General features: G+C 35.2%; 1 protein-coding gene across 6 annotated transcripts; it reads left to right on the top strand.

The window, feature by feature from the left end:
- The first annotated feature begins 1,879 nt into the window (after positions 1 to 1,879).
- LOC132180733 (inositol hexakisphosphate and diphosphoinositol-pentakisphosphate kinase VIP2-like) lies at positions 1,880 to 25,892 on the top strand. 6 transcript variants are annotated; one of them, XM_059593646.1, is made up of 31 exons: positions 1,880 to 1,996; positions 2,129 to 2,380; positions 2,503 to 2,562; positions 2,877 to 2,923; positions 3,994 to 4,077; positions 4,446 to 4,509; positions 5,223 to 5,376; positions 5,572 to 5,642; positions 6,121 to 6,225; positions 6,531 to 6,623; positions 8,065 to 8,157; positions 9,113 to 9,198; positions 10,010 to 10,216; positions 10,314 to 10,413; positions 10,510 to 10,580; positions 12,599 to 12,680; positions 13,163 to 13,321; positions 13,486 to 13,528; positions 14,211 to 14,293; positions 14,473 to 14,535; positions 14,616 to 14,690; positions 14,835 to 14,960; positions 15,868 to 16,109; positions 16,419 to 16,463; positions 19,628 to 19,694; positions 20,131 to 20,202; positions 21,529 to 21,779; positions 21,862 to 21,919; positions 22,390 to 22,497; positions 24,574 to 24,648; positions 25,127 to 25,892. In XM_059593646.1, the coding sequence occupies exons 2-31, from the start codon at positions 2,288 to 2,290 to the stop codon at positions 25,388 to 25,390; spliced, it is 3,141 nt and encodes a 1,046-aa protein (XP_059449629.1). In that variant the 5' UTR covers positions 1,880 to 1,996; positions 2,129 to 2,287; the 3' UTR covers positions 25,391 to 25,892. The 6 variants fall into 6 exon arrangements, with proteins under 6 accessions (XP_059449629.1, XP_059449628.1, XP_059449632.1 ...); XM_059593645.1 differs by having other exon boundaries at positions 2,122 to 2,380; XM_059593649.1 differs by having other exon boundaries at positions 1,880 to 2,362; positions 8,065 to 8,139.

The following is a 25,892-nucleotide window of genomic DNA, read 5'->3' as shown; positions in this document are numbered from 1 at the left end:
CAAAAACATTATGGGGTTTTGGTAAGAGGTAAAAAAATTTGGGTTTAATCCCGCACTAGGATTTTTTTAATTACCTAATACATTACTTTAGTGGGCGAAATCATATATTGAGATTTTGGGCCGTTCAACTCACACAATAATAACAATTATTTTATTTGGTAGGGACCTTTTCATAAAAATGACTATTCTCTTACAAACATGAATACCTATTTCTCTAAAAAAATTAAATGAATAATTATTTTTAAAATAATAGACAATGTTTTCTGAAAGAAAAAAAGAATTTATTATTTTCAGTAATAACTGTTTATTTTTTTTAATGGAATGCCAATTCCCATATTAAAGGAGGCTGACTATGTTAATATTAGCTTTAAAAAAAGAAGTGGTCTGGAACTATAACAGATTTGATTTTAATTAATATGAGAAAAAAAAAGGTAATAATATTTTGTATGAAAAAGTGAAAAAAAAAATTGTTTTATAGTGATTTTTTTATTTAAATAATAATAAAAAATAATTGATATGATATAAAAAATAAAAATATTGGAGGTTAATTTTGAAAAAAAAATACTATAATTTTATTTTTTTATTTTTTTGGCCATGGGCAATCAGAGCCTTATATCTCCGAGGTGAGGTTAAAAAGTCTTACTTAATGAGGGTCTACATCATTAAGAAAAAAAGAAAAAGTAACACGTAAAAATATTATTAAAACAAATAAAATGGTGAAAATGATTGGCATCTCACCGTGTTGGCGTCTTCCATTGAACATGTCCAATCCAACAAAGATTGAGGTAAAAAAAAAAGAAGTCAGAAATACTATTTACCCTCGCTGGTTTTGATGGGCTGGTCAACCGCATGGTCCCCACCCCCAAAACCCGAGGCTCCGAGCCACTGATTAGTCTTTTGACCCTTGCTTTCGCTTTGAATCTTTTTAAATTTTTTTTTTTTAAAATTTTTTTATTAACTGTGGTCCTTAACATAATTACATATATATATTATTAAACAGCAGGGAGATTCTAAAGTAGTATGCTTACACTACTCGACCATATATATTTATGCCTATGAAGAACATTCATCATATCGTGAAAGAGATTTCGATTTCAATTTAGTTGGGGATCTCTTATTGATTTGTAGGCGCGAAAAGTTTTAAGTAAAATAAAATAAGAGAATAGTTGTCATATGCTCATCTTTTGTCATTAGCCAAAGTAGAATCATTAGACTCGCAGCTCCCAATAAATTGAGCATAAAATCCTTTTCTGGGGGAGAAGAAACACCCCATTGACTAGAAAATAAAATATCCAAAGAACACAGAACAAACAGTAAATGCAATATATATATATATATATATATATATATATATATTGAGGACCAAATTTTGGTACCAAAAGCCATGCCACCACAAGGCGTGGGAGATCACGAGATTCATTTTACTCGATAAATATGACAGTTTCTATCGGTTAAAAAAAAATAAAAAAACTGTTGGTTTGTTGCATTAGCCAAACGAAATAAAGGCGCGATGAGATGGGATGAGATGTAGGATTTATCATTACTCTTCCACCATACCTTCATGGTTAGATTATTTCAGGCGTGGGGACTCTACGCCTCCAACGGTCCAACCACGCACCACTTTGCTTGCGAAAATAAACCCAAAGTATAAACAACTAAAACTATATCTTAGTTTCCATGTTTAGGACCATGACGAAGATTCCAGCTGCAAAAAATCCAAAATCGGAATACATACTATAAAGCTACGTCACACAACTTCACTCGACCTCGTCCAGAAAAGCAATGTACCGGCCCGCCTTTTCCTTGCATATTCCAGAATCTTAAAGAAATTCATATCCAAACACTCCCACTTTATATATATATAAGCTTTTTCACTGAACTTTCTCATTTTCCATTTTCCACAGCTTGGGAAAGGCGTAAAAGCGCTTCTCAACTTTTTTCTCTCTCAACCTCAGCTTGTCACTTCCAATCTCTGGTCCAAGTCGGCGCTTCTCCGGTATTGTTTCTCGCTGGATTTTCCTTCCTCTAGATCGTATACGTATATGTGAGGTTATATATGTGTGCGTGCGTGCGTGCTTTTGGTGTTTCTGAATGGCGGTTGCTAATGAGTTTGTGTGTTAGATTTTAGCGGTGAAGCTGGAGTGGAAGAGTTTGAATTGGATTTGGATTCGGATTCGGATTCTGCGTTCTTAGAGGGAGAGAGAGAGAGAGAGAGAGAGAGAGTGTGTGTGTGTGTGTGTGTTTCAGAGAGTTAAAGAGAAAGAGAGAAAGAGAGAGAGGAAGAGAAATGGTCCAGATGGAGGAAGAAGGAGGTGGTTTCAGAAAGAAGATAACGATTGGAGTCTGCGTGATGGAAAAGAAGGTGAAATGCGGCTCGGAGGTTCTCTCTTTTTTCTCAATTTATTTGTCAAATAATACGAAACAGAGCGTGCAATGAATCTCTGAATGTAGGTTATATTGCTTTGTTTTAATCTGAAGTGATTAATCTGTTTTATCTTGTAGGTGTTCTCGGCACCGATGGAACAGATTCTAGAGAGGTTACAAGCATTTGGTGAATTTGAGGTATATGAATGTTAATTTTGGTCGAATTTCGCTTTCTCATTTGTTTAATTACTTGTTCTACTCGTTGTTGTGGATTTGGCTTATGCTTCTGTTTGCTAAAGAAAATGAATGTGATCGAAAGGTTTTACGCATGTGATAGTTTTATCTGTGAAGCATTATAGTGTTTGGACGTTTGTTTTAGTTGTTTGCATATTTAAGTGATGCAGTTTTCCCAAATTATGTTGTCACGACTCACTGGGAAAGGAGTTTTTTGATGTATGTGTTGATATTCTCTGATTTCTTGTTGATGTGTTCTTGTCGTTGTGTTGTTGTAGACCATATATTTTGGGGACAAGGTCATCCTTGAAGATCCAATTGAGAGGTATATTTTTAAGTAACTACCTGGAAGATAGTGTTTTAGTGCTATACATCTTATGCTGTGTAATGTTGGTTAAATGAGTGTAACTTCAGGTGTCATGTGAGTTGGGTGCTTCATTTTATTGACATTTAAAGGCTATGGACAGTGTTTTAATAATTGATGATTCTTTGGTTACTACCAAAAGCTTCAAAGTCGATACCATACTTTGGAAAGCGTATGCACATCATGAGATTTATAATCCTAGACAAAAGAAAAAAAAATTAGTTTAGGTGCCTTGGTGGCAGGGATGGAACCAGTGTTTTAAGATTAGAAGCCAAAGTAATGGTGATAATGAAAAGTAACCAAACATATGAGGCCATATAGAAAGTATGTAAACATTTGGGAGGGTCACCTATAATATACTTTGTACAAAGTTAAGCTAAAATGTAAGGGTAAAATTATATTAGAAGGTTTTAAGGTACCACCCTAACTTGCATGTAGTTCCACTCCTGCTAGGCGGTGTCTTTTAAATTGATACTGTTCAAAGAGGAAAAATTCAAATATGTAAAAAGCTGAATTCCTTTTTGGCATTTCATTGCCATATATCATATGAGACGATGAGTCATTATAAGAGAAGGTAAGCCCAAGCAAGGACAGTTCTGCTTGAGGATGGAGGACCTCTCCTTTGAAGTAATTATAAGAGATTCCTTTCAATATTTGTTTTAAAACTTTTATATTTGCTCTTAAATTAAAAATTGTTTCTATTCCAAAAAATAGAGTTTGAATAAAACAAATTATTTGACTTAATAGCCTTTTTCTTTTATGATATAGAATGGCAAGATATGTGTTTATGTTTCTGTACAGTTCTGATCCCAAACATCTAATCCAAAATTATCATCAAATAATTCTAAATTTACTATTAAGGGGTTCCATAATAAGTAAAGGGGAGAAATTGGTGACTGATTCCGTTCATGCTGTTAGATGGGAAATCTGTTCCTTTTATTTTATTTATTTTTTCCGGTTTTGTCTTTTGTTTCTTGTTTCTCTGTTTTTGGGCATATGATGACTAAATTGTTGATGTATTCTTTTTTCAGCTGGCCAATATGTGATTGTTTAATTGCCTTCTATTCCACTGGCTATCCCCTTGAAAAGGCCGAGGCATATGCTGCTTTAAGGAAGTAAGCTTTCAGTCTTCTTTTGCACCAATTATATTTCATTCCTTAACCACTGTTCTTTTTTAGTTGCTCCCTCTGTCGCACAATAAATGTAGATTTATCAATGGTATTCATTTTAATAAAACAAACACTCTTCCTAAAACGTCCTTAGATGGGTCAAGGACTCAAATATTAAAAAAAGATGAGTTCAAATTTGAGACAAAAAAAAATCAAATATAAGGGTTATGTAGGAATTTAAATTGATAAATGCTTTCATTTTTAGGCACTTTTCATCTATTTTGAGACAAACTCAAAAAATGAAAGCACATCATTTACTGCGGGACGGAGGGAGTATTATAACCATAATTTTTCTTACATGCTCTGTAATGCAGACCTTTTCTAGTAAATGAATTAGAACAGCAACACCTTCTTCACGACCGGAGGAAGGTATATGAGGTATGCTTAATGTATTCTGATTTTTTAGTTAAGTGTTCAGTTCCATTATTTGTGTTCAGCATTCTGTGGGAGGTTCTTGTATATGCTTCATTTTCCTTTTAATCCTTTCTGGCGATCTGATCATGCTTTATGTTTCCTTAAACACTTCAATGATTGATTTCTGTATTTTAGGGATAAATTATTTATATGGTAAGAGTCATGGAAGTCCTAAGAATAAACGTTAGTTGTACTTATCAAAAAAAAAAAAGAAAAAAAAGAATAAACGTTAGTTGCTTACCAAGTACTAGTTTGAGGTCTTCTGGTACAGTCCACAGTTTGAGCTCTTCTGGTACAGTCCACATATTGGGGCTATCAGGCCATCCCGGTGTTTTTGCTATATGGTTCTAGGAGGGTTTCTCGTGTTTACTATGTGGACTGGAAAGTGTAGTGTGGCTTGTTTCTGCTGGACTAGTCTGCAAAGGCTGTGTAATTGTATGTATGATGTAAAAAGTAATTTATTACGTATGTATGTATTCATGTTGTCTATGGTCTCCTATCCCGATAAAAAATTGTAACTTTATGGAAATTGACAGACGTGGTCATTGTTTTAAGTACTTCATGCATGAATTTGAAATAACTAACAGTATCATGGCATGTCTATTTGTTTTTCATGTTTTGATTTTTATCAAAATTGAGGGTAAAAAGTAATTCATTTTTTTTTTCCTGAATTCAAGCGTCTTAAATTGTATGGAATCCCTGTTCCAAGATATGCTCTTGTAAATAGAGAAGTACCATATCAAGAGCTGGATTATTTTGTTGAGGAAGAAGATTTTGTTGAGGTTCATGGTCAGCGTTTTTGGAAGCCATTTGTGGAAAAGCCTATTCATGGTGAGTTTGATTATATTTATAAACAAGTTGCTCTGTCTACGCTGCTTCTTGTTGTTGACATTTAGGCCAGTAATTTGATACAAGCTTTTGTTAGTTATTCGTTGTTCTTTTCATGTTTTCATGTTTTATTTTTTATTTTTTATTTGCTTTCCCAATGTGCATATATGGTAATGACTCTAATGTGTTTTTGTGAAGGGGATGATCATAGTATTATGATATATTACCCTAGTTCTGCTGGTGGAGGCATGAAGGAATTATTTAGGAAGGTGAGTATTTTATTGACATCTCTTTGTTCTAGCTTGTGTGGACTCAAAACCAATATTTCTTTTGTGTTGTATATGTAATGGATATAGGTGGTTCCTAAAGTCTAAAGGACACGTCTAGTAAAAAAGGCAGTGATATACTGATAAAAAATAGTTAAAGTAAAATTGTGATTGTGTCGGTTGTGGGTCCGTTGGCTTTTGCCACCTAAGTAAAAACTAACCAGTTTGTAGTCAGTTGAATTTAGGTTTTACTCGAGTTTCACTGGCTGTGGGTAGCTTGGGAGGTCCATTTCAAATTTCTGCACCATCAGTTATGGCATAACTGTGAAATAATATATTAGCATATGTACTAGTGACATCCATTGTAGCATATCAACGTTTCCAGTGGCACATCCATTGGTTTGATGGTTTAGAAGTTTTTGTGGCTTTTATAATTTATTATCCATGTATTATCAATATGTGATCATTATTTTGATTTTAGGTTGGTAATCGGTCCAGTGAGTTTAATCCAGAGGTCAGAAGAGTGAGGCGTGAAGGCTCCTATATATATGAGGAATTTAAGCCCACCGGAGGAACAGATGTCAAGGTTGTGGAGTTTAGCATTTATTTTTCTTGTGTAATGAAGTTATAAACATTTACTTCTGTAAGCAGATGAATGTTTTGTATGTTGTTTCTCCTCGTATCCAATTATTTTTTTGGGTCTTAAATGAGTGTGTTTGTGAAATAAATCTGCTATGGCCTGTTTACTTGCATTTACTTTTTGCAATGCAAGAGTCTATTCTCTATCATTTATTCATTAAAATTATTTAATGATTATTTAATAATTTATCATACTTTTTCTTTCTGCAAATGATTGCTTGAGTTTATTTTCAAATGAATCAATGATTGTAGGTGTATACTGTTGGCCCTGAATATGCACATGCTGAGGCAAGGAAGTCTCCTGTTGTTGATGGCGTTGTTATGAGAAATCCCGATGGCAAGGAAGTAAGTTGTACCTGTAACACATTTTGATTGCTACATCTTACATGTAACTTTTTATCCTTCTTCCTTTTCTATTCCAATTGTTACTCGCTTTCTCATAGAGATTCCTAGGCTTTGATTTTCAAATTCTTGTTATCTTCTTATTTGTTTGGCATTACTTGAAGGTGGTGTGAGTTTTGTTCCTGACTGGCTAATGGTCTTGCATCTCGGAGTGGTATTGTGTATGGTGGACAGCCACAAAATATTTTTCAGTCAAAACTATAAAAACATCAATTCTGGCATTTTTTGAGCTTAAAACTGGATCATCAAGATCGCTTTTGTGTGGGCAACCTCACCTTGATGGAAGAATGGTTCAGTAGAGCTGCTTCATGTTAGAGTACTCATTCAGGTCAACATTTATCAGTAATCCTATAATTTGGAGAAAAATAAGCCTAGCTAGGGGCAAAGCTAGATGTTTAAGAATCCGCAAAGTTGAGTTTAAAAAATGTTGATTATGTTGTCAATTTCTTGCCACCCTGTAATTACTTCACTGATTTTGCCAGCCTTTTTGTGGCTGATTGACTTCGTTGGTCTAATGCACATGGTATGCAAATGTAGTTGGTCTTAAAATTCGCATAAAGTAGAAAGCATCTACTGTTACATTTAACTTGGGCTGTTCAATTGCATTTAAATCATCACTTATTGAACAGGTTCAACTGTAACCACTTATCGTTACTAACCTCCATGTTCAAAATACTCTCTGTACCACGTGCATAGATGTATTGCCTAGTGTAATTGCAATTTGATATTACACTCAGAATATGCATTCCATGTTGTATAAGCGAAAGGTATACTTTCTATTTCAGAGTTCTATATTTTGCAGCCTCAAAAATTTTAAAAACTAACGTACTTCACTCTGCAAAGCAGCCTTTCACACGATCCTGACCCTGTCACATAAAAGTGGTTAATTTGTCTTTGCTGTGTCTTGTCACGGGATTGTGCCTTGAACAGGAGCTTTTGATTCCAAAATTGACTCCTGCATACTTTGATATCTCATGTATTTCATTTTCAACTGACTTGTTTTTGTTTTAATGCATATTTTATTCTCAAGGGAACCTGTTCTTGTCATCATAGACATCCAGCCTTGTCTTAGTTGTCTCTGTTGGGTGCATGTATCCTGTCTAGCAGCTCTGCTTCATCTAGAATTATGTCTTCTTATGGGTTGTAAGCTTTTTGTGGAAAAAAAACCTGGGTTGTGGATGATCGACATCCCCAAATATTAGAACAAAATACATGAATTGCATGTTCAGATGGTGAAATAAGCCAATTAGGGACTAACTATAATTTTTATTTTTTTTAAAATACTAGCTTATAGCAGGTAGCGAGGAGTAGGTGTTGGGGGTAAACTAATAAATTGCTATAAAAGAGTTAAGTTTGATCGTATGTTTGTTACTTTGTTTGACAGGTAAGGTATCCTGTGTTACTGACACCTACTGAGAAGCAAATGGCAAGAGAGGTTTGCATTGCATTTAGGCAAGGGGTATGTTGTCAAGATGTGGTAACAAGTAATCAGTACACTGTTCCAAGGCATTATTGTTACTTCTTATGTATGATCGTTTCTATTCTGAAACATTAATTAAATGCTGGTTTCTATTTGTTTCAATTGTTCTTGCTTGTCAGTAAATTTATTTATCTGCCCATGCCATGATGATCGACAAAAAGTTGTTAACTATTATTTTAATGTAATAAAGCCACCCTACATCCCATAATTCTGGCCAAACTATCTACATCCTCCTGTCTACATCCTCCACCTCACCAACTGGAATAAAACAAGCTCAATTTATTAGCTAGATTAATGGTTTATTTTTATTTTCTCAAAGTTTTCCTAACTTTTCCCAAGTATTTGTTATTTTTGGTTTTGGAATGTAAAATTAATTGTCGGCTCTAGATCAACTGTTTTTTTTTTTTGCAGTACTGTAACATGTTGTATCAGATACTTTGACATCCCATTTTAAAGTCGTATTATATGATTTTTTTTTTTTATTGGTATGTTACCCGCTTACCCTACAGGATTTGATCCCACGACTTCACCCTCCACCTTGCTACAAAGGGAGTAAGTACCAGTTGAGCTCAAGCTCATTGGTAAAATCGTATTATATGAATTTTCTCAAAACAGTTATTCTTCTTTGATTTGTTGAGCTCAATGAAGTTCTGAAAATCGGGATGGATATTTAATTTAGTTTCCACAGGCTGTATGTAAGTTGGTTCTATAAATACAGAGGAGCTTCTGTAAATGTTTTTTCTAGTATACTTGGGTAATATGAAATATTTAGAAAACCAATCTACTTCGGTCGGTTCTTAATCATGCTGAGAGATCAGTACTGTTACTATTATATGGCTCAATATAATATGCATGAATGTGTAGACATAACTCTTTCTGCATCAAGACATTACTTTCTTCCTAAATGATTTATACTTTGGATCAATTTATATTTATATTTTGTTACTTGCAGGTTTGTGGGTTTGACCTCTTGCGTTCTGACGGATGTTCATATGTTTGTGATGTGAATGGGTGGAGCTTTGTGAAAAACTCTCACAAGTAATGCCTGTTTTGCTCATTTTTTTCTAATATTACAATATTTAAGGGGGCACTCATTTTGATATTGCCAGCATGAGTGCAACATAAATTAAACTTTTCTTTAGAAAATATCTGTATTGGATTTTATCCTTTTGATGCCCGCAGCAGCATAAAAGGCTGCATATGTTGATGCCTTTACCTCCTTAACTAAAGTGTTGAGTTTATTTTTCCCCCTTTCAGTCATCAATGCTCTTAGGCAATCTGTCTATCTTGTTTTCCATGGGAAAAGTTAATTCTTTTTTACTGACTGATAAATCCGATAATCTCAATTTGTCTATGAAATTAAGTTATCGTTTCATGATCTAGAGGGGGAACATATGCATCTATTTACACAATTTCCTTATCAATTTCTGTTATGACCGAAGATTAGTACTGTTTGACGTATTCATTCATATCTGTTGGATGCATTAATTCATAACTAGGTGGGGCCATTATTCTTAGTCACACTGTAAAGTGCCCCTTCATCTGGCTAATTCAACCACTGGCTTTCCCAAAACCATTTACAATGAAAATGACTAAAATGTTCATTAAATGTAATCGTGTTCGTTCATCTCACTTATATCATACCATTGTAAGTTACTTTTTTTGAAATTATTTAAAACAATTTGTCATCTTTTATGCATTACTATTATATGTTTCTATTGCAATTTCTCTGCATTACAGGGTTGAATAGTTCAACCAAGGCCAACTTTTTTTTCTAACTGCCTTATCTTCGTAACTTCAGAAACCGCTTGTTATAAAAAGTACATTTGGTTTCCCTTTACAAATACAGGTATTATGATGACGCAGCTTGTGTGTTGAGGAAGATTTTTTTAGATGCAAAAGCTCCTCATCTCTCTTCAGCGATTCCACCAACTTTACCATGGAAACTCAATGAACCAGTCCAGCCTTCTGAGGGATTAACTCGTCAGGGAAGTGGGATTATTGGCACGTTTGGTCAGGCTGAGGAGCTACGTTGTGTGATCGCCATTATTCGTCAGTATGTTGAGTTTTCCTCGGTCGATTACTTAGAATAGTTAATTCCTTGTTTTCTGTTCTTATCTCCTTTTTATTTTTATTTTTTATTTCTTTTGTAGTGGTGATAGAACTCCCAAACAGAAGGTGAAGTTGAAAGTTACTGAGGAAAAGCTGTTAAAATTAATGTTAAAGTACAATGGGGGGCGGCCTAGATCTGAGGTGATTATTTTTACTTCATCTTGTTTTATTCTACTGAATATATTCTGTTATTTAACCACTCATGGGTTAGTTTATCTGTTGGTTCTCATTCTACAGACAAAACTTAAAAGTGCTGTCCAGTTGCAAGATTTGTTGGATGCAACACGAATGCTTGTACCTCGTTCGAGGTATCAGTCACATTTAGAAGTTTCTCTGATTAAATTTCATGTAAAAACTCACCCTCAATGCCCTCCCCCCAAAAGATGTGTTTGTAGATATGACTTTTTAAAACGTATGGTATCATTGCTTTTAAAAACGAAATGGTTTCAGTACTTCTAGAATTATTGGTTCTACTCTTGGGAAAAGTTCCTTTTTAGGAACTATGTATTTTTAGTGATTATTAGCATAGTAATCTCTAGTCATCGGACAGTTAACTGCACAGGTTCTACATGCAATTTTTGGTAAATACAATATGACAAAAAGGACAACGAAAATTAAAATTGAGCATTTTTTGTTTTTCTCCTGTAATATATTGGTTTAGGAGAGATCCTTGAGGGTTTTTTTTCCTCCTACAAATGAAGCCAGTCAAATGTAAATGAAGATATGAAAATCCTTTCCTCAAGGGAAACTGTTTATTTAGGAACCGTGGGCAACATTAGAGGCTTAGAAGCATGAAGTGGAAGGGATCCTTTTTTTTTTTTTTTTTCAAGCAATAGTTGACAACTGATGCAGTACATTCTTGGAGTATTGAGAAAGTCATCTATCATCTTTAGTAGTCTGATGTTATATTTATGCCACAGATAGCACTGAATTTGTAGTCAAATTTAGAACAAGTAAATGTGATTTCTATTTGAAACTTGTAACCAATTTTGCACCTTGTTTTCCCCTTCCAGAAGTTGCTGAGATATGAAGGTTCGATATTAATTAATCTGATGCAGCCCTGAGGCTACTGATATGGTTTTTTTTTTTTTTATTATCAGAAAGCCCACCAAACTCAACACAAGTGACAAATGAAAGTTAATGCGTTCGCAGAAAAAATTGAGAGAACAATGAAATCTCTTTATAGAATAGCTTGCTGTTCAAAGATACAACAAAGCTTCTACAAAATAGATGCACAATTAGGAATCGAGGCCTCAGCCTTTTACTAAGAGAAACTCAGAACCAGACTTAACACTCTAGGAACAGCTTTTGAGACTCTTAAATAGACTTAAGAACCTCTGGAAATCAGACGCCTATTCTTAGGTACGCAGAAAATATCATACAGATTATTACATTCTTGTATCTAGAAAGTCAAATAAGATTTCTTAGGACTTTGACTCTGACTCATTTAGTACTTAGACAGCAGGCATTGGTTCAAATTAATTCTTTTCTGATTGACTCTTGACCTGCTATGGACTGGTTTCTTCATTTCCAGCAACAAATGTAGTGTTTTCTGCATCAGAATCAATGCATGTTCTTAGATAAGGGGTCAATGTTCTGCTCAAGTTTAGTTTGATTTTTCTTTAGGGAAGCTGCTTTCTGGAACTAGGATATCAGGGGCAGAAGCAAGAGCAAAAGTGGGAGCATCTCTGTTTTTTTTTTTTTTTTTTTTATTATTATTATTATTATTTTAATTGAGGTTTAGAGTGTCTCCGGAGTGGTTAAATAATTGTATCTTTTGTTGTTTAAAACAGAGAATGAAGTAGATGCTTTACTGTTACCCTGTATAACTTAACCAAGGATGCAGCTTAGTAGTCATAATTTGGATCAACATGTTCCACTCAAGAACTCCTGCTAGTGTTTTTTGCGTCATTTTAAGCACAATCATGTGTCATTATTCAGAATGTCTTCAAGTCCTTGCTCCATAAAGTAAAACTTCCGTGAATCCCACTGATTACACCTCTAGCAACAAATTTGGAAGTTCCACACCAATTCAACCCTTCTTGAAGGGATTTTGTATCCTAGTTGGTGGAATAGAGAATGGCCATAAGCCCATCAAACGTATGTGTTACTAGAGACGTAATGAGAACAGAAACTGGAAAATGGTTCCACTCTCAGGTCATACCTTCCCTAGAAGTACGTAAACGGCCATTTGGCATTTTCTTTTTATGCTTCTATGGTTTATGTTTAAATTAAGAATGGAAATAAATATCCTATTTGCTAACGATTCTTATGTTAGAACACTAGCAATGGCTCTGAATTATTGACGACTATTTACATTATCCAGACCAGGTCGAGAAAGTGATAGTGAAACAGAAGACTTTGAACATGCTGAAAAGCTTCGTCAAGTCAAAGCAGTGCTTGAGGAGGTTATCTTGTTTCCCTTTGTGTCATGAATTTGTATTTAATGTTCCAGCTGTGATATAATCATTTTATTGTGTTTTCTTATGTTCATCATAAGTGCGATATACCTGGAGTTGATTTAGCTGTCATACATACACAAACTGAAAGTTATAATGAACAAACCTTTATATTATTTTCACCAATCATAACAGGAATTATGTTAACACTGGACACCTTTCCTGAAAGGAAACAATCATTTGGCTTTTTGAGTTCAGCTAGGCTATATGATTGAAGGTGGATTGTAATTTGTCAGTTTGCACTTAGGCAATGTGCGTAAAATGAAGCCAATGATGCCGTAATACTGTATGTGATATAAAGATTGGATGGTCACTAAATGACTAAATATAAGTATTTTCTTTTATATGAGATTCAGATGATCCTCGTATTCTGTTTTCAGTGTGTTTTTTTTTTCTTGTTCCCTTTTTTTTTTTTTTTTGGGTGTATCTAGGGGGGACATTTTTCTGGTATATATAGGAAGGTTCAACTAAAGCCTCTCAAGTGGGTTAAGATTATAAAAAGTAATGGTGAAGAGGAGGAAGAGCGACCTGTTGAAGCTCTGATGGTTCTTAAATATGGGGGTGTTCTTACACATGCTGGCAGAAAGCAGGTGATGTTAATCTATGCATCATGCACATGTTTCTGTATTTTGATTAATCTTAGTAATACAATTGTTGCTGAAAAGTACACTATTGAAAAATTGTTGCTGTAACATATTGTTTAATCCTTTTATTTAGTCTCAGTATTGATTTTGCTTCTCTCACTTCTTTGCAGGCTGAAGATTTGGGTAGATATTTCCGGAATAACATGTATCCAGGTTATAGCCATGGATCTTCTCATTTTAATTTGTAAATCATTTGTAATATGTTATCTTCACTATTTCCAACTCTAGATAGCTGACTCAACCTATGTTTATGAAGAGGCAGTTGACTCATTTCAACCATTTTTTTATTAGCTTTTTGCATATCTATTATTTTCCTTCACTAGTCTGGAAGTACTTACTAAGTTCAAACTAGACCATTGATTATGGAGAACTTGTAGATGATTCAGATGCATGAGATCTCCAACTATTTGAGTTAGCTATTCTTCCCAACAGTCAACCATTTGAGTCCCCAATGAATGTGACAATTACTTTGGACTCAATTGTGATTTCCCAGGTTGCATATCACCTTGCTCCGCTTCTGTATGGCCGGTAGATCCTGGACCACTTATTGTCTAGTACCATTTAATTAATAATTATTTTTTGAATTTTTTTTGGTATCACTGAATGCATGCCCTTGTTTAGTTGGGAGGCTTTGTACTTTGACCACAGACTTGAAGTTTATGAATATTTGTATTTTTTTTTTTTTCATTCCTTACTCTTGCAATTTATCATCCCAAGTTGTCTCGACTGGCTAGATGGTTTTTTTATGTTGTATAACATTGAAGGAGTAACCAGTTTTGCTTCGGAAAGGCCAATTTTATGCGCATATATTGATGTAGTTTTAATACAATTGCAGGTGAAGGCACTGGCCTACTTCGCCTCCATAGTACATATCGCCATGATCTCAAGATTTACAGCTCTGATGAGGGTCGTGTGCAGGTATAGCCATAGTAGGGGGCTTGTATGACTAGTCATAAATCTATGCTTTTAAAATTGTCTTCTTCTAGTGCTTTTCTGTCCTCCCAAGTTCTCAGACTGAATATCCAGAGTTTATGACAATTGATGTTTGACTTTCGCATCATTGATGACTTACGTTATTGTACGGTATCCATTGGCAGATGTCTGCAGCTGCATTTGCCAAAGGCCTCCTTGACCTTGAAGGGCAGCTAACACCCATCCTGGTCTGTAGCCTTTTCCTCAATGGAGTTTTGACTGCTTTTGGAAGTTTAGGTTGTATGACTGACATATCGCCAATTTCTAGGTTTCGCTTGTTAGCAAGGACTCCTCTATGTTGGATGGACTTGATAATGCCAGTATTGAGATGGAAGAAGCCAAGGTTTGCTTGCTCCTGCAGAAGTTATGGATGTTTCTGCATATGATATTGTAGTTATTATTATTATATCTGTGAAAAGGTGGTTTGTACTATGTTCTGATCCTAGTAATGATTCTTTTCCATTTTCTGCCCTTAAATTCTTTTCAGGCTAGGTTGAACGAGATAATAACTTCAGGTGCAAAGACGGTCCAGAACAACGGATCATCTGAAGTTCCTTGGATGGTTGATGGAGCGGGACTGTCTTCTAATGCATCTGAACTTCTTCCAAAATTGGTAATCACATTGTCTAAGAGAAGTAATGCCTAACTACCTTTTTTTCTTTTTTCCTCTCTCATTGGGCTATAAATATGTTCAAATACAAACGAAACCTATGCATTTCATTCTAAGCACATCTTTATGACCATGGTGAAATTATTCAATGCAAGGTAACAGTTCACCCTTTAACATGATCAAAGGGTCTGCTGTGGACTCCACATGTGGGACCCACTTTTATTAGTGGAACAGGTGTGCACAGAATAATGTCTACTGACCATGACTCTTTAGCAGTGATTTTTATGAGCTTCTTTGTTTTATTTATAGCTGTTTATTTTTATGTTTTAAGCTTGTACTGCCATTACTGCATGATTTCAAGTTGGCCCCAGCGTTTCTTTTTACATTTTTTTTTTTTTTAATTCAATGTTGCAAATACGTTGATAGAGGGACACTGGTGCGTCTTAAATATTATTTTGATTTTGACATCACCACAGATTATTAGTGCTAAAAAAACAAAATTTTCTTGTCTGTTATTTAGTTTTTATTCAATTTCTCATTTGATGTTGGATTATCACAAGTGACGAAATTATCTATATTCCATTATCATAGGTGAAATACCTTTTTCAGGAAGCTGGAAGAAGTACTGGTTGATTCATGTTTGAGCAATATTCTGTGCCTTTTGTGTGCATTTTAGTTGGGTCATGCAGTTACATTAAGCAATATGTACTTATCTGCAATATGTACTGATCTTATCTATTTCCTTGTGCTTATGGTACAATTTATTCACTCATCAAATTGCTACAATTTATGCTTGTACATGTGCATGGAAAAAGCATCTTACATCCTTTATTTATTTTTTATTTTTGAATTTTTTTTCTATCGTAAGTAGGTACAATTTTGATTACTTATTAAAAAAAATTGTAAGTAGGTACAATTGACTAAGAAGGTGACCGAACAAGTAAGACTACTAGCCAAGGATGAGGACGAGAAACTTACAGAGGCAAGCTCATATGATGTGATTCTGCCTTATGACCAAGGAAAGGCTCTTGGTAAAACAAACATCGATGTTGGTCGCATTGCTGCTGGGTTACCCTGTGGTAGTGAGGGATTCCTTTTAATGTATGCTCGCTGGAAAAAGCTTGAGAGAGACTTGTATAACGAACGCAAAGAGTAAGTGTTTTGACATTACGGACTTAATTGTGGTTGTGTTTGGAATGTAGATCCACAAGTGATTGTATGCATCATATTCTCTGGTATGAACAATGTGTGAAATCTTCGAAATTTTAGAACTTCTTTTAAAAGTTGAGCTACTTTTAATATATATTTTTTTCAATTCAATCTCTACATAATATGACTCTGAAGAAATATTTTTAGTTCGTTTTGTATTTAGTTGAAAGAACAATGATTTTGAATTTAATATTCTAATCGTTTTAATATGATCGATTGGCAATTTCATTGACATTGTTGGTTCTCTTGCAGGCGGTTTGATATACCACAAATTCCTGATGTTTATGACTCATGCAAGTAAGTCATTGGTTTTAAATAAATATTGAATTCAAGGTCTAAGAATGTTCCGCATCACCTATGCTGCATACATGGATTTTCCCACACCAGATTGGAAAGTTTGACATAATTACTTTCCCTCATTATGCCTCACTTCAAGACGTGTGTCCATTAACTAGTCCCTCTCACTGGTTTGACCTCTAGAATTAGAGTAATTTTTGGAACAACCCTTAACAAATAAACCCTCAGCCTATCATCACTACCTACCACATTCAATCTATGGATGTGGGGAGAATGTTTTAATTTGGACTGGAATGTTAGTCTTGCTATGGTTTTCAAATTTCAGCAGGCTTCTTCATGGCTGCCTATAGGCCTTGTTTATTCTGGTGTTCTAAATTGTTTTCTTATGCACCTCTACTGAATTTATTAATAGTTTGACACAATCATTTCTACCGATCTATGTATTGAATGTTCCTACGCTAGTAGAAGAACCAAACCCCATAGAACTTCCTAACTCATGCATGTCATTGATTGGAAACTAGGATATCCCACCTGAATGCAATGCAACACTTCTTTGGAATTAGAGGCCGTTTCCCCTGGCCCAGTAGTAACAGTAAATTTTGTGTCAATTGTGGGTTGGAGCTTGTGACTTGGTTGGAATGTGCATCAAAACTATGGCTGCAGGCCAGTTTGGATTTGCTCAGCTTACCAACAATAATTATGAACTGGATCTGTGTAGGCAGTTATAGTAGGACTCTACTTATGGCCCTTCTGATTCAAATCCAACCAGTTTCATGGGTATGTATTTTGAAAACTTGGCACCTGCAGTTATGAAGCATAAGTATGTCCTTGTCAAATAGTTACTAAATGGTGACGAGTAAGAAAAGGCAATGGCACTGGTAAATTTGGTCAGACATTATTTTATCCCCCTTTTTTAACCCAAGGAGCTGCTTAGTGCTCATACTTGTGTCTGTCATTGCAAGAGCCAAAGTCCTCTTTAGTAAATCACTCTATGCCTACTGATTGTCATTTCGTATGAGGAACTATAATTTTCTCTGTTATATGTTTGCATTTTGGTTTTAGCATATTGTTTCTTGACGTACCTTTGATAATTTATTAGTAATGGGCAGTTTGATGAGTACATCCCTTATGTCTTCACCTTGGATTTTCTCCAAGGGAACTAAAAGTTTTAGTTGGAAGTAATGCTTGTATGAATGGCAGAAGGCTTGTATGAAACATGGAATGTAAAGGATTACTTCCTCGAAATTTAGATACACAATTGTCTTATTCTACAATTTTGTTTCAAGGAATTTGTTTGCTTGTTTTTGTTCACTGTAATTGAGTAATACTAATGAATAGAAGTTTAGAGTACGGGAACGGCATATGAGTGACAGTGGTCTGGGCTGGTCAGGTGGTTGGGGATACCTAAGTTATACAAATAGGGGAAAAATACAGAAAACGAAAATGCTCCTAAGGTGTGTTACAATGTCACTTTCCTTGAGAAAATATTTGCCCCCACCAGAATTGGTATGCAACAGGGTTTACAGCAAATTTTTCTCCAGGATACAATGGAGCCCAGAAACCTCTGTGTTTTTAATTGCGTTATGCACAAACGAAATTAAAACCCGAAAATACCCTTAGACTTTCTATTCTAATCAGAGACAAAAAATAAAAGGATAATGCTTATTTTTAAAATTCAAAACAAGGGTATTAAAGAGAATTGAATTGTCATAGATAACTATCTATTATCAGATAATTTCGAATTTGAAAATAAAACTGCTATTTTGAATTTCGAAGATAAAACTGCTGTAAACTGTTAATCCAATTGGCACTTAAATCTGACCGTTAGATTAAATAATTATTTAATCTCAATCGTTAGATCAACAATCCAGTAGATCTAACCATTGGATCTACTTAAGAAGCATTCTACGGTTTAGATCAAACCTCTAGATCGAACGATCTGGACCGTCCAAAAATGAATGGTCATGATCTGATCACTCCGAGCTCCGTTGCTTCGGTGCCAAGTGCGCCATCAAGGCGCCACTAGCGCCCTACAGCCCACGCCACGCGCGCGCGTGTGCGTCCGGTGCTTCGCACCGTACGGTAACATGTATTAGGGTGTACCCTAGCATAGATCATTTAACAGCTTAAATTTGTTGGAACTTATAAATGCCAACAAAATCTTCACTCTTTCCAATGTGGGATAACTTTCATTCAATGCTCTTTAAAACCTTCCATTTAAAACATTCCCAAGACACAAAATAATATATATATATATATATATATATATATATATATATATATATTTTGAAAATATTTCAACAATGACATGATAAAAGATATATGCATGTTGCACGCCTACCTGCATCAACTTATGTATAGGAGTAAGAATTTTTAACTTTCATGGAACATGCAACAGCCAAACATGAATATTCTGGTAGAACTTAGAGAGTTTTTAGTGGTTCTTTTGTTCTTGTTAAATCACCACTTATTCTAAAAATTTAAATTGATAGAAAAAGATGAATTTTATCGTTTAATCAATACTTTAACATTCATCTTCACGAGTGGGCTGAAACTCTTTTTAATAGGTGAGGCCCAACGTGTGAAATTTTTGATTGAAATGGGGGGTGAATTGACGGAAACAGAATTTGAACTCAGAATTTCTGCTTTGATACCATGTTAAATCACTACTTATCCCAAAAGCTTAGATTGATAAGAATGGGTAAATTTAATCATTTAATTAATACTTTAATACTCTCTTTCACATGTTCAAACTCCATTTTATTAGGTGAGGCCTAACACGTGAAATATTTAGTTGAAACAAGGAGTGAATTGATGAAGTTAGGGTTCGAACTCATGACCTCTAGTTCTGATACCTTGTTAAACCACCACTTATCCCAAAAGTTTAAATTGATAAGAAGAGATAAATTTAATCATTTAATCTATATTTTAACAGCTCTCAATAGCAGCTCAACAAAAATCTTTGGTTCTCCTTATGTTCATCTATCTTATGTTGTGTCACAATCTTCTGTGAAATTTAATTAAAATTCAAGTTGAACATTTTATCTTGATTCAAAGTTTATTATGGCATCTCACTGGCAGAGAAATTTATATTCTGATATTAACCAGATACATTTGTGTTAGTTGTGATGATAAGTGCTATTCTTGACTTGCTGCTTTGGCAGATACGATCTCTTGCACAATGCACATCTTAATCTGGAAGGGTTGGATGAACTCTTCAAAGTTGCTCAGGTGACGGACAAAAGTCTATTCTTGCATTCATACATCTTTAGAAGGGAATTCATTTTCATATCATTGTTGATATAATAGCAAATGTTCATAACTTTGCTGCAATGGAATTAAGTGATACTGTCTTTTACTTGGAAATATAGCAAAAAAGAAATGGTTGCTGGACTTATAATTCTGCTATCCATTTATCTTCAATCCTAGAATTTCTGCTTCCAAGGGATGTGCTTCGCTGTCTTCAAAAAAATTGTCCTCTTGTTCCAAACAAAACCCTGAACAATCTTTAAGTATAATTTTGAGTATCAGCAGTTGTGGGAAATAGATTGCATGGGGAGTTAACATTTGTATATATCCACTTTTTCTAGTATGCATATCGAGTGTTGGGTAAGATTGGTTCATTATCACAGATCAACTGAAAATGATCTTTATATTGTTATTGCAGTTACTTGCAGATGGTGTCATCCCAAATGAGTATGGAATTAATCCAAAGCAGAAGCTGAAGATTGGATCAAAGGTGAACTCTCTGCTGTTATTCTCCTCATTAGTACCAACAGAATGTCAAATTCAATCAAATCAACGAAAAAGGAGAAAGCAAAAAATAAAATGTTTTTGATGTAAATTCAGACCCTACAAGAACTTTTCGCAACATGGACTTCCATACCTTCTTCCAGTACATTGTAACCATAATAAGTTTCAACACTACATTGCAAACATAGTGGCAACCTGTTCATTGAAGACCGAACCATCAATTCATGTAATTTTATTTACATGTTGATGTTGGGTAAAGTAGATAACAGTTAAAAAAACTCAAGGATATATGACCTTTCTTTCTTTCTGTTTGAGAATGCATGTCATCTGAACAGCCACTCGGAAAATAAATATTCTGAAATTCTCCCAGAAAATATGAGATATATAGCCTTAATAGTGGAGCATCTGGTAAAAGTTAGTGTATACAATGCTAGTCATAAACATGTATGGAAGCTACTGGGCATGCTCAAGAATGTGTGGCCGGTTCTTTGCAGATAGTATTACTGCTGAGGTATCTAGGATGTCCTGTGGTCTAACATTATTAACTATTGTGGTCATTGGTCACATGTATATTCTTGGGAATTTACTGTGCTATTTCAGATTGTTCTATGCAGCCAATATGCTGGATCACGAATATAGGTTCAGATCCGATGTGAACATTACTAATTCCCTGTTTTTTATGCTGCCTTAATAGGGGGGTTCAGATCTACTGCCTCTTCCTGCATACATGATTTGATTTGAGATAGGATTTTAGAGGAAAGAAAAGTGAAAAAGAATTAGATAGAGGAAGTAACATCAAAATCTTTAGTGCAGCACAATGGTTCAGATTTATATACGTTCCATGCATTTCTAGTTCTACACAGGAAACAGCCAAAAAAGGTAATAAGATAGAAGATAAAATTCAAATCACGGAGTTTTTTTGGGTTTAATGAACCCAAGAACATATCCTCTGTAGATTTTCTCTCACACTAGAATATTTGTTAGAACATGCTAAAAGAAGTACTTTTTCTAGAGCTCAGCTTGATTACTTTGAATCTTATAATTTGGGCCCTTTATTCTTCCTAAACATCATATGATAGTCACATTACTCTTTCAGTATACCCAGGTATTAAAATAAGCACAAATAGAAAGCATTGGAACCAATATAAAATGATGTCTGGAATTTTAAGTTGACTTATGGACCTTAGCCCTTTGCACACGTCTTGGGTCCTCCTTGGTCGATGATGCTTGTTGTATGATTATCTTTATCCCATTTGTTTCATTTTCTGTGGCCTCAATGGTTACAGCTTAATTTTATATTTTTGCAATCCAGATTGCTCGTCGTTTGTTGGGTAAAGTTTTGATTGATCTGAGGAATACTCGTGAAGAAGCCCTCAGTGTTGCTGAATTAAAGAGTAATCAAGACCAACATTCTATATCCAAGAAAGCTGAAAAGGAAGATGCAGATTATCAATCAAAGCTTTACGTTAAGAATGATGACTTGAGAAGAACTAGCCCCACAAGTGATACAATGGATCAGGATGATGACGATGATAAAGAGACAAAATATCGTTTGGATCCCAAGTAAATATATAACTCTTTGTTTGTTACATATTCACTCGGCTGTTAATAATTATATCCAGTTTTTAACCTTATTTTCTATTAGGTATGCAAATGTCAAGACACCTGAACGTCATGTGCGGACACGCCTTTACTTCACATCAGTGAGTATAATGTTTCTGTGTGATCACACCTTGCCTACGGAAGCTCTCTCTCTCTCTCTCTCTCTCTCTCCATAATTTTTACAAACAAAGCAAAGATTGATGGTTGTGCTTTTTGGCTTTTTAATAGTATTCAATTACTTATAAAAAATATAAATAAAAAAGTTTTCTTCAAGGACTTAACATACATTTAAAGTATAGGATCCTCTCAATTATCAATTCTAACATGGAACTTCCAAGTATTTGGATTAGAATGACATACCGTTAGTTTAATGCATTTTCTCAAATATTTTTCTTCGAGATTCTTTCCTTTCACATACTTACTGGTAGGCTTAGTGTCTTTCCATTCATGTGGAGCGCCCAGAACAGTTATTAATGTTAAGCTGAAGGAATTTGCATGCTGCTTCCCTATTTCCTCTGTCAATTCTGCAACGTGATATTCACAGTTTACATTTATTCTTTTTGGATGACAGGAGTCTCATATCCATTCCCTCATGAATGTTCTCCGTTACTGTAACCTGGATTCTCCTGCCTTGTTTGCCAAGGATATACTTGTACTTAGGATGTTTGAGAACACAGAGGTAAGTAATTTTTTTTTTTCATAGGGTAGGTTCTTTTGGTAAATTGTCAATACTCTATGTTTATGGACCCTGCATGGACTGGCCTGTTTGTCCAATAAACTGGTCTGTGCTTAAAGGTAGCAACATTATGGAACCTGCCAGAGTCTTTGACTCACTCATGCTACCTGATTGGGCTATAGAGAACTTATGTTATTTCAATTTCTGACCTCTACAAAACAATCTGAATTGTTAGTGGCCAAATCTGAAACAGCTTACTTACCTGCGCGCCCCCGTCCCCCCTAAAAGGAAAAAAAAATAAATTATCTGGCTTTACATGGTTCCTTCCTGTATCCATATTTGTGGGTTGTCAGCAACAAACTTTAGCATCTTTACAAGTGTTTGTGTCGTCTCAGTAAAAACAATATATCAGCATAACTGATCTTACGCATACATATAAGTGCTTGGCCTTTCTTCACGACATGAATGTGTGCTGTAAATTCAAGCAAAATTTAAGTTAATTTACACTATTCTATCAATAAGTACCTCTGTTTACAACCTTCGTTATTTATTTTTTTCCCACTTCTTGTTAAGGTGCAACTCCTTAAATCATATGCATTGTTTTTTTTCTTTCTCCTTGCCTTTATATCTTATAATTTATATGTGATTATCCATCGAGTAAGAATTGCTCCTCGAGCAGTAAATACATCTTTTACTTAATATTAAAGTGTCAATACTGTGTGTTTTCTAATACTTAAAATTTTGAATTTTGATGGAGACCTGCGTTGAAGTTGAAGATGATTAAAAAATCAACAGGGACAAGCATTTTGTCTTCATTCACTCTATTTAATGCTATCAACTCTTGCCTAGTGATGATTTCACGTAATTAACATACTCAAGTTCAAACATGGGTCCGTCATGGTGGGTGGGCATGTGTTGTTGATAACTTCTTTTCTGTTTGGAAAGTTTTGGTTCTTTGGAGAATTTCTCCTTTCCATTTGTTCAAGTTACTTACGTACTATAACACCCTGATCCCATATTAGGATGAAGAGAAGAAACCCACATAGAGTGGGTGGTTTATAAAGATAATCATAGGTGCTAAGTCTCACATTGCCTAGTTACTAGATGAAACTGGACTTTATAATGAATTCTAGGAAAGCTTCAAATTGACTAGTCCTTTTGGAGTAATAGCAGATGTGACTAGCGTTTTTCCTTGGGTTGTTACAAGTGGTATTAGAGCTACCTAGTAACGCCAGGTCATGTTGTACTGTGGCCCTGACGAGGACGTCAGGAATTTAAGAGGGGGAGTTTGTAACACCCCGATCCCACATTGGGAAGATGAGAAGAAGCCCGCATAGAGTGAGTGGTTTATAAAGATAGTCATGGGTGCTAAGTCCCACATTGCCTAGTTACTGGGTGAAACTAGGCTTTATAGTGAATTCTAGGGAAGCTCCAAATTGACTAGTCCTTTTGGGGTGATAGCACAGATGTGTCTAGTGCTTTTTCTTAGGTCGTTACACGTACTCTGTCTCTCGAACTCGCATCTCACCCTCGAACCCATTCATAACGGGGAAGAAAGTGCCGTTTGAGGCAGAGCTTATTGGCTCCTTGACTTTATTTTTATTTTCTTTTTAATTTAATGGGCTGGTCACTTGATTCGTTCTCACCTCGAATTTTAAGAAATATAGTTCACATGATGAGGCAATCCTAATTATCTAATTATTGTATTGCTAATTGTTTATAACTTTTACCTTTTACCAGTCCAGTTGAATAAGTCTGGCCATACATCCTCTCTTCTTTTTTCAATGGTGAGTCTTGGCCCCCGTGGTAATATGCCATATGTAGGAAATCTAATGAGACAGAAGCTTCTCATCATTCTTTGAATGAAAGCAGTCATATGCAAGAGTAGTAATTATGCACTCCAAACCTAAACTAAACCTAGGGGGCAATCTAACCTGCGAGTAGAATCCTTTATAATGATGAGACATGTAGTTGATAATTGTTAGACTGGTATGTTCCATTACTCCTTGTCATGAATACTTGCTTAGCTTAAAGTATCAATAGATATTTATGGTGTATGCTGTGCATAATGTTTTGCAGGTAGCCTTAGAAGACCCTAAAAAGTTCCGCGTAGAGATGACCTTTAGTCGTGGTGCAGATCTATCCCCCTTGGAGGTAATGCATGTTTAATTTTGGTAAAGTTCTCATTGAAGCACCATCTGAAAAGGAGTTAATGGTAGGCATGTTCATCATGAGAAGGAAACTTGAGTTATTAAGTTGACAGTTCTCTTTGGCGTGTCTTGAAACTATCCTTATGAACCCTGAAGAATAATTCCTCGTAGGGCTTACTAGAAATAAGACTAAAGTGGTTGTTCTTGTGAGTATGCTATCACTGCACTCCTAATAGTGTTTTTGGCAACAAACATGGCTAGGGTTGGATCAATATACCCACTTTCTGGACACCTGTCCAGCTGATGTTTAAGTTTCTTCTTCCTATGTTGGTGGCATTTTGGACCTGATGAACCTCATTTCCAACAATGTTTTGATACCAAGATGGAAACCATTAAGATGGGCTTATTAAATTCATATAGGCATGAAATTAGTCACGGCAGTGATCTTTGCATGTTTAACAAGCTTCTCTTTTGCGTGGCAGAAAAATGACAGTGAGGCTGCGTCATTGCACCAGGAGCATACACTACCAATAATGGGTCCAGAAAGGATGCAAGAAGTGGGATCATATCTCACATTAGAGAAAATGGAAAGAATGATTCGCCCTTTTGCCATGCCAGCAGAAGATTTCCCCCCACCATCAACCCCAGCAGGATTCTCTGGCTATTTCGCAAAAAGTGCAGCTGTGCTTGAGCGCCTGGTAAACCTTTGGCCTTTCCATAAGCATGCAAATTCTAGTGCAAAGTAACAAGCACTTACGCTTTATTTATGTTTCCCCACTCGCCTCATTCTTTAGTTGTTTCATATGATGCATCCTGATATTTGAAGAACTTAGGCTGGTTGAACAGCTAGAGTGAGTTTCAAGCTCTTTTAGAGAAAAATTCGCTATTTCAACAACGAAGAATGTTGTTGGAAGTAACCATATCGGCTGGAACTGACAGACTTAGCTTACAACCCTTTTTTTTTTTTTTTGGTGTATTTTTGTCCCCATTCTTCCGTTAGTGTGAATAACAGTACTCCTTAGCGAATGCCGTGCCCAAAGTCTAGATTGTTAGTGTTAAAGTCCATAATAACCATACGCTTGTTTGATCAGAAATTACTCTTGTTCTTATTGTGTAAAAACTGATGGGATTATTTTTGTTGGCTAACAAGATTTCCGAGGCTCTTTGAACTCAAAGAATCAGTTAATGCCAATGATAATAACTAAAAGCACAAGTCTGTTGAATAATTCAGTCATTTCCAAGCTTCCA

The sequence above is a fragment of the Corylus avellana genome, chromosome ca5, assembly GCF_901000735.1.
Source record: "Corylus avellana chromosome ca5, CavTom2PMs-1.0".
NCBI classification, from domain to species: domain Eukaryota; kingdom Viridiplantae; phylum Streptophyta; class Magnoliopsida; order Fagales; family Betulaceae; genus Corylus; species Corylus avellana.
Note: the sequence above shows the minus strand (reverse complement) of the source record. Positions and strands in the feature narration are given on the sequence as shown.

What these genes read in the sequence shown, in the direction of transcription:
- LOC132180733 (XM_059593646.1), top strand. Translation starts at nt 2,288, where the DNA reads ATGGTCCAGATGGAGGAAGAAGGAGGTGGTTTCAGAAAGAAGATAACG. An exon ending in GGGGGCGGCCTAGATCTGAG is followed by an intron (nt 10,414 to 10,509) that starts GTGATTATTTTT and finishes CTCATTCTACAG; the next exon opens with ACAAAACTTAAAAGTGCTGT. An exon ending in CCGGAATAACATGTATCCAG is followed by an intron (nt 13,529 to 14,210) that starts GTTATAGCCATG and finishes ATACAATTGCAG; the next exon opens with GTGAAGGCACTGGCCTACTT.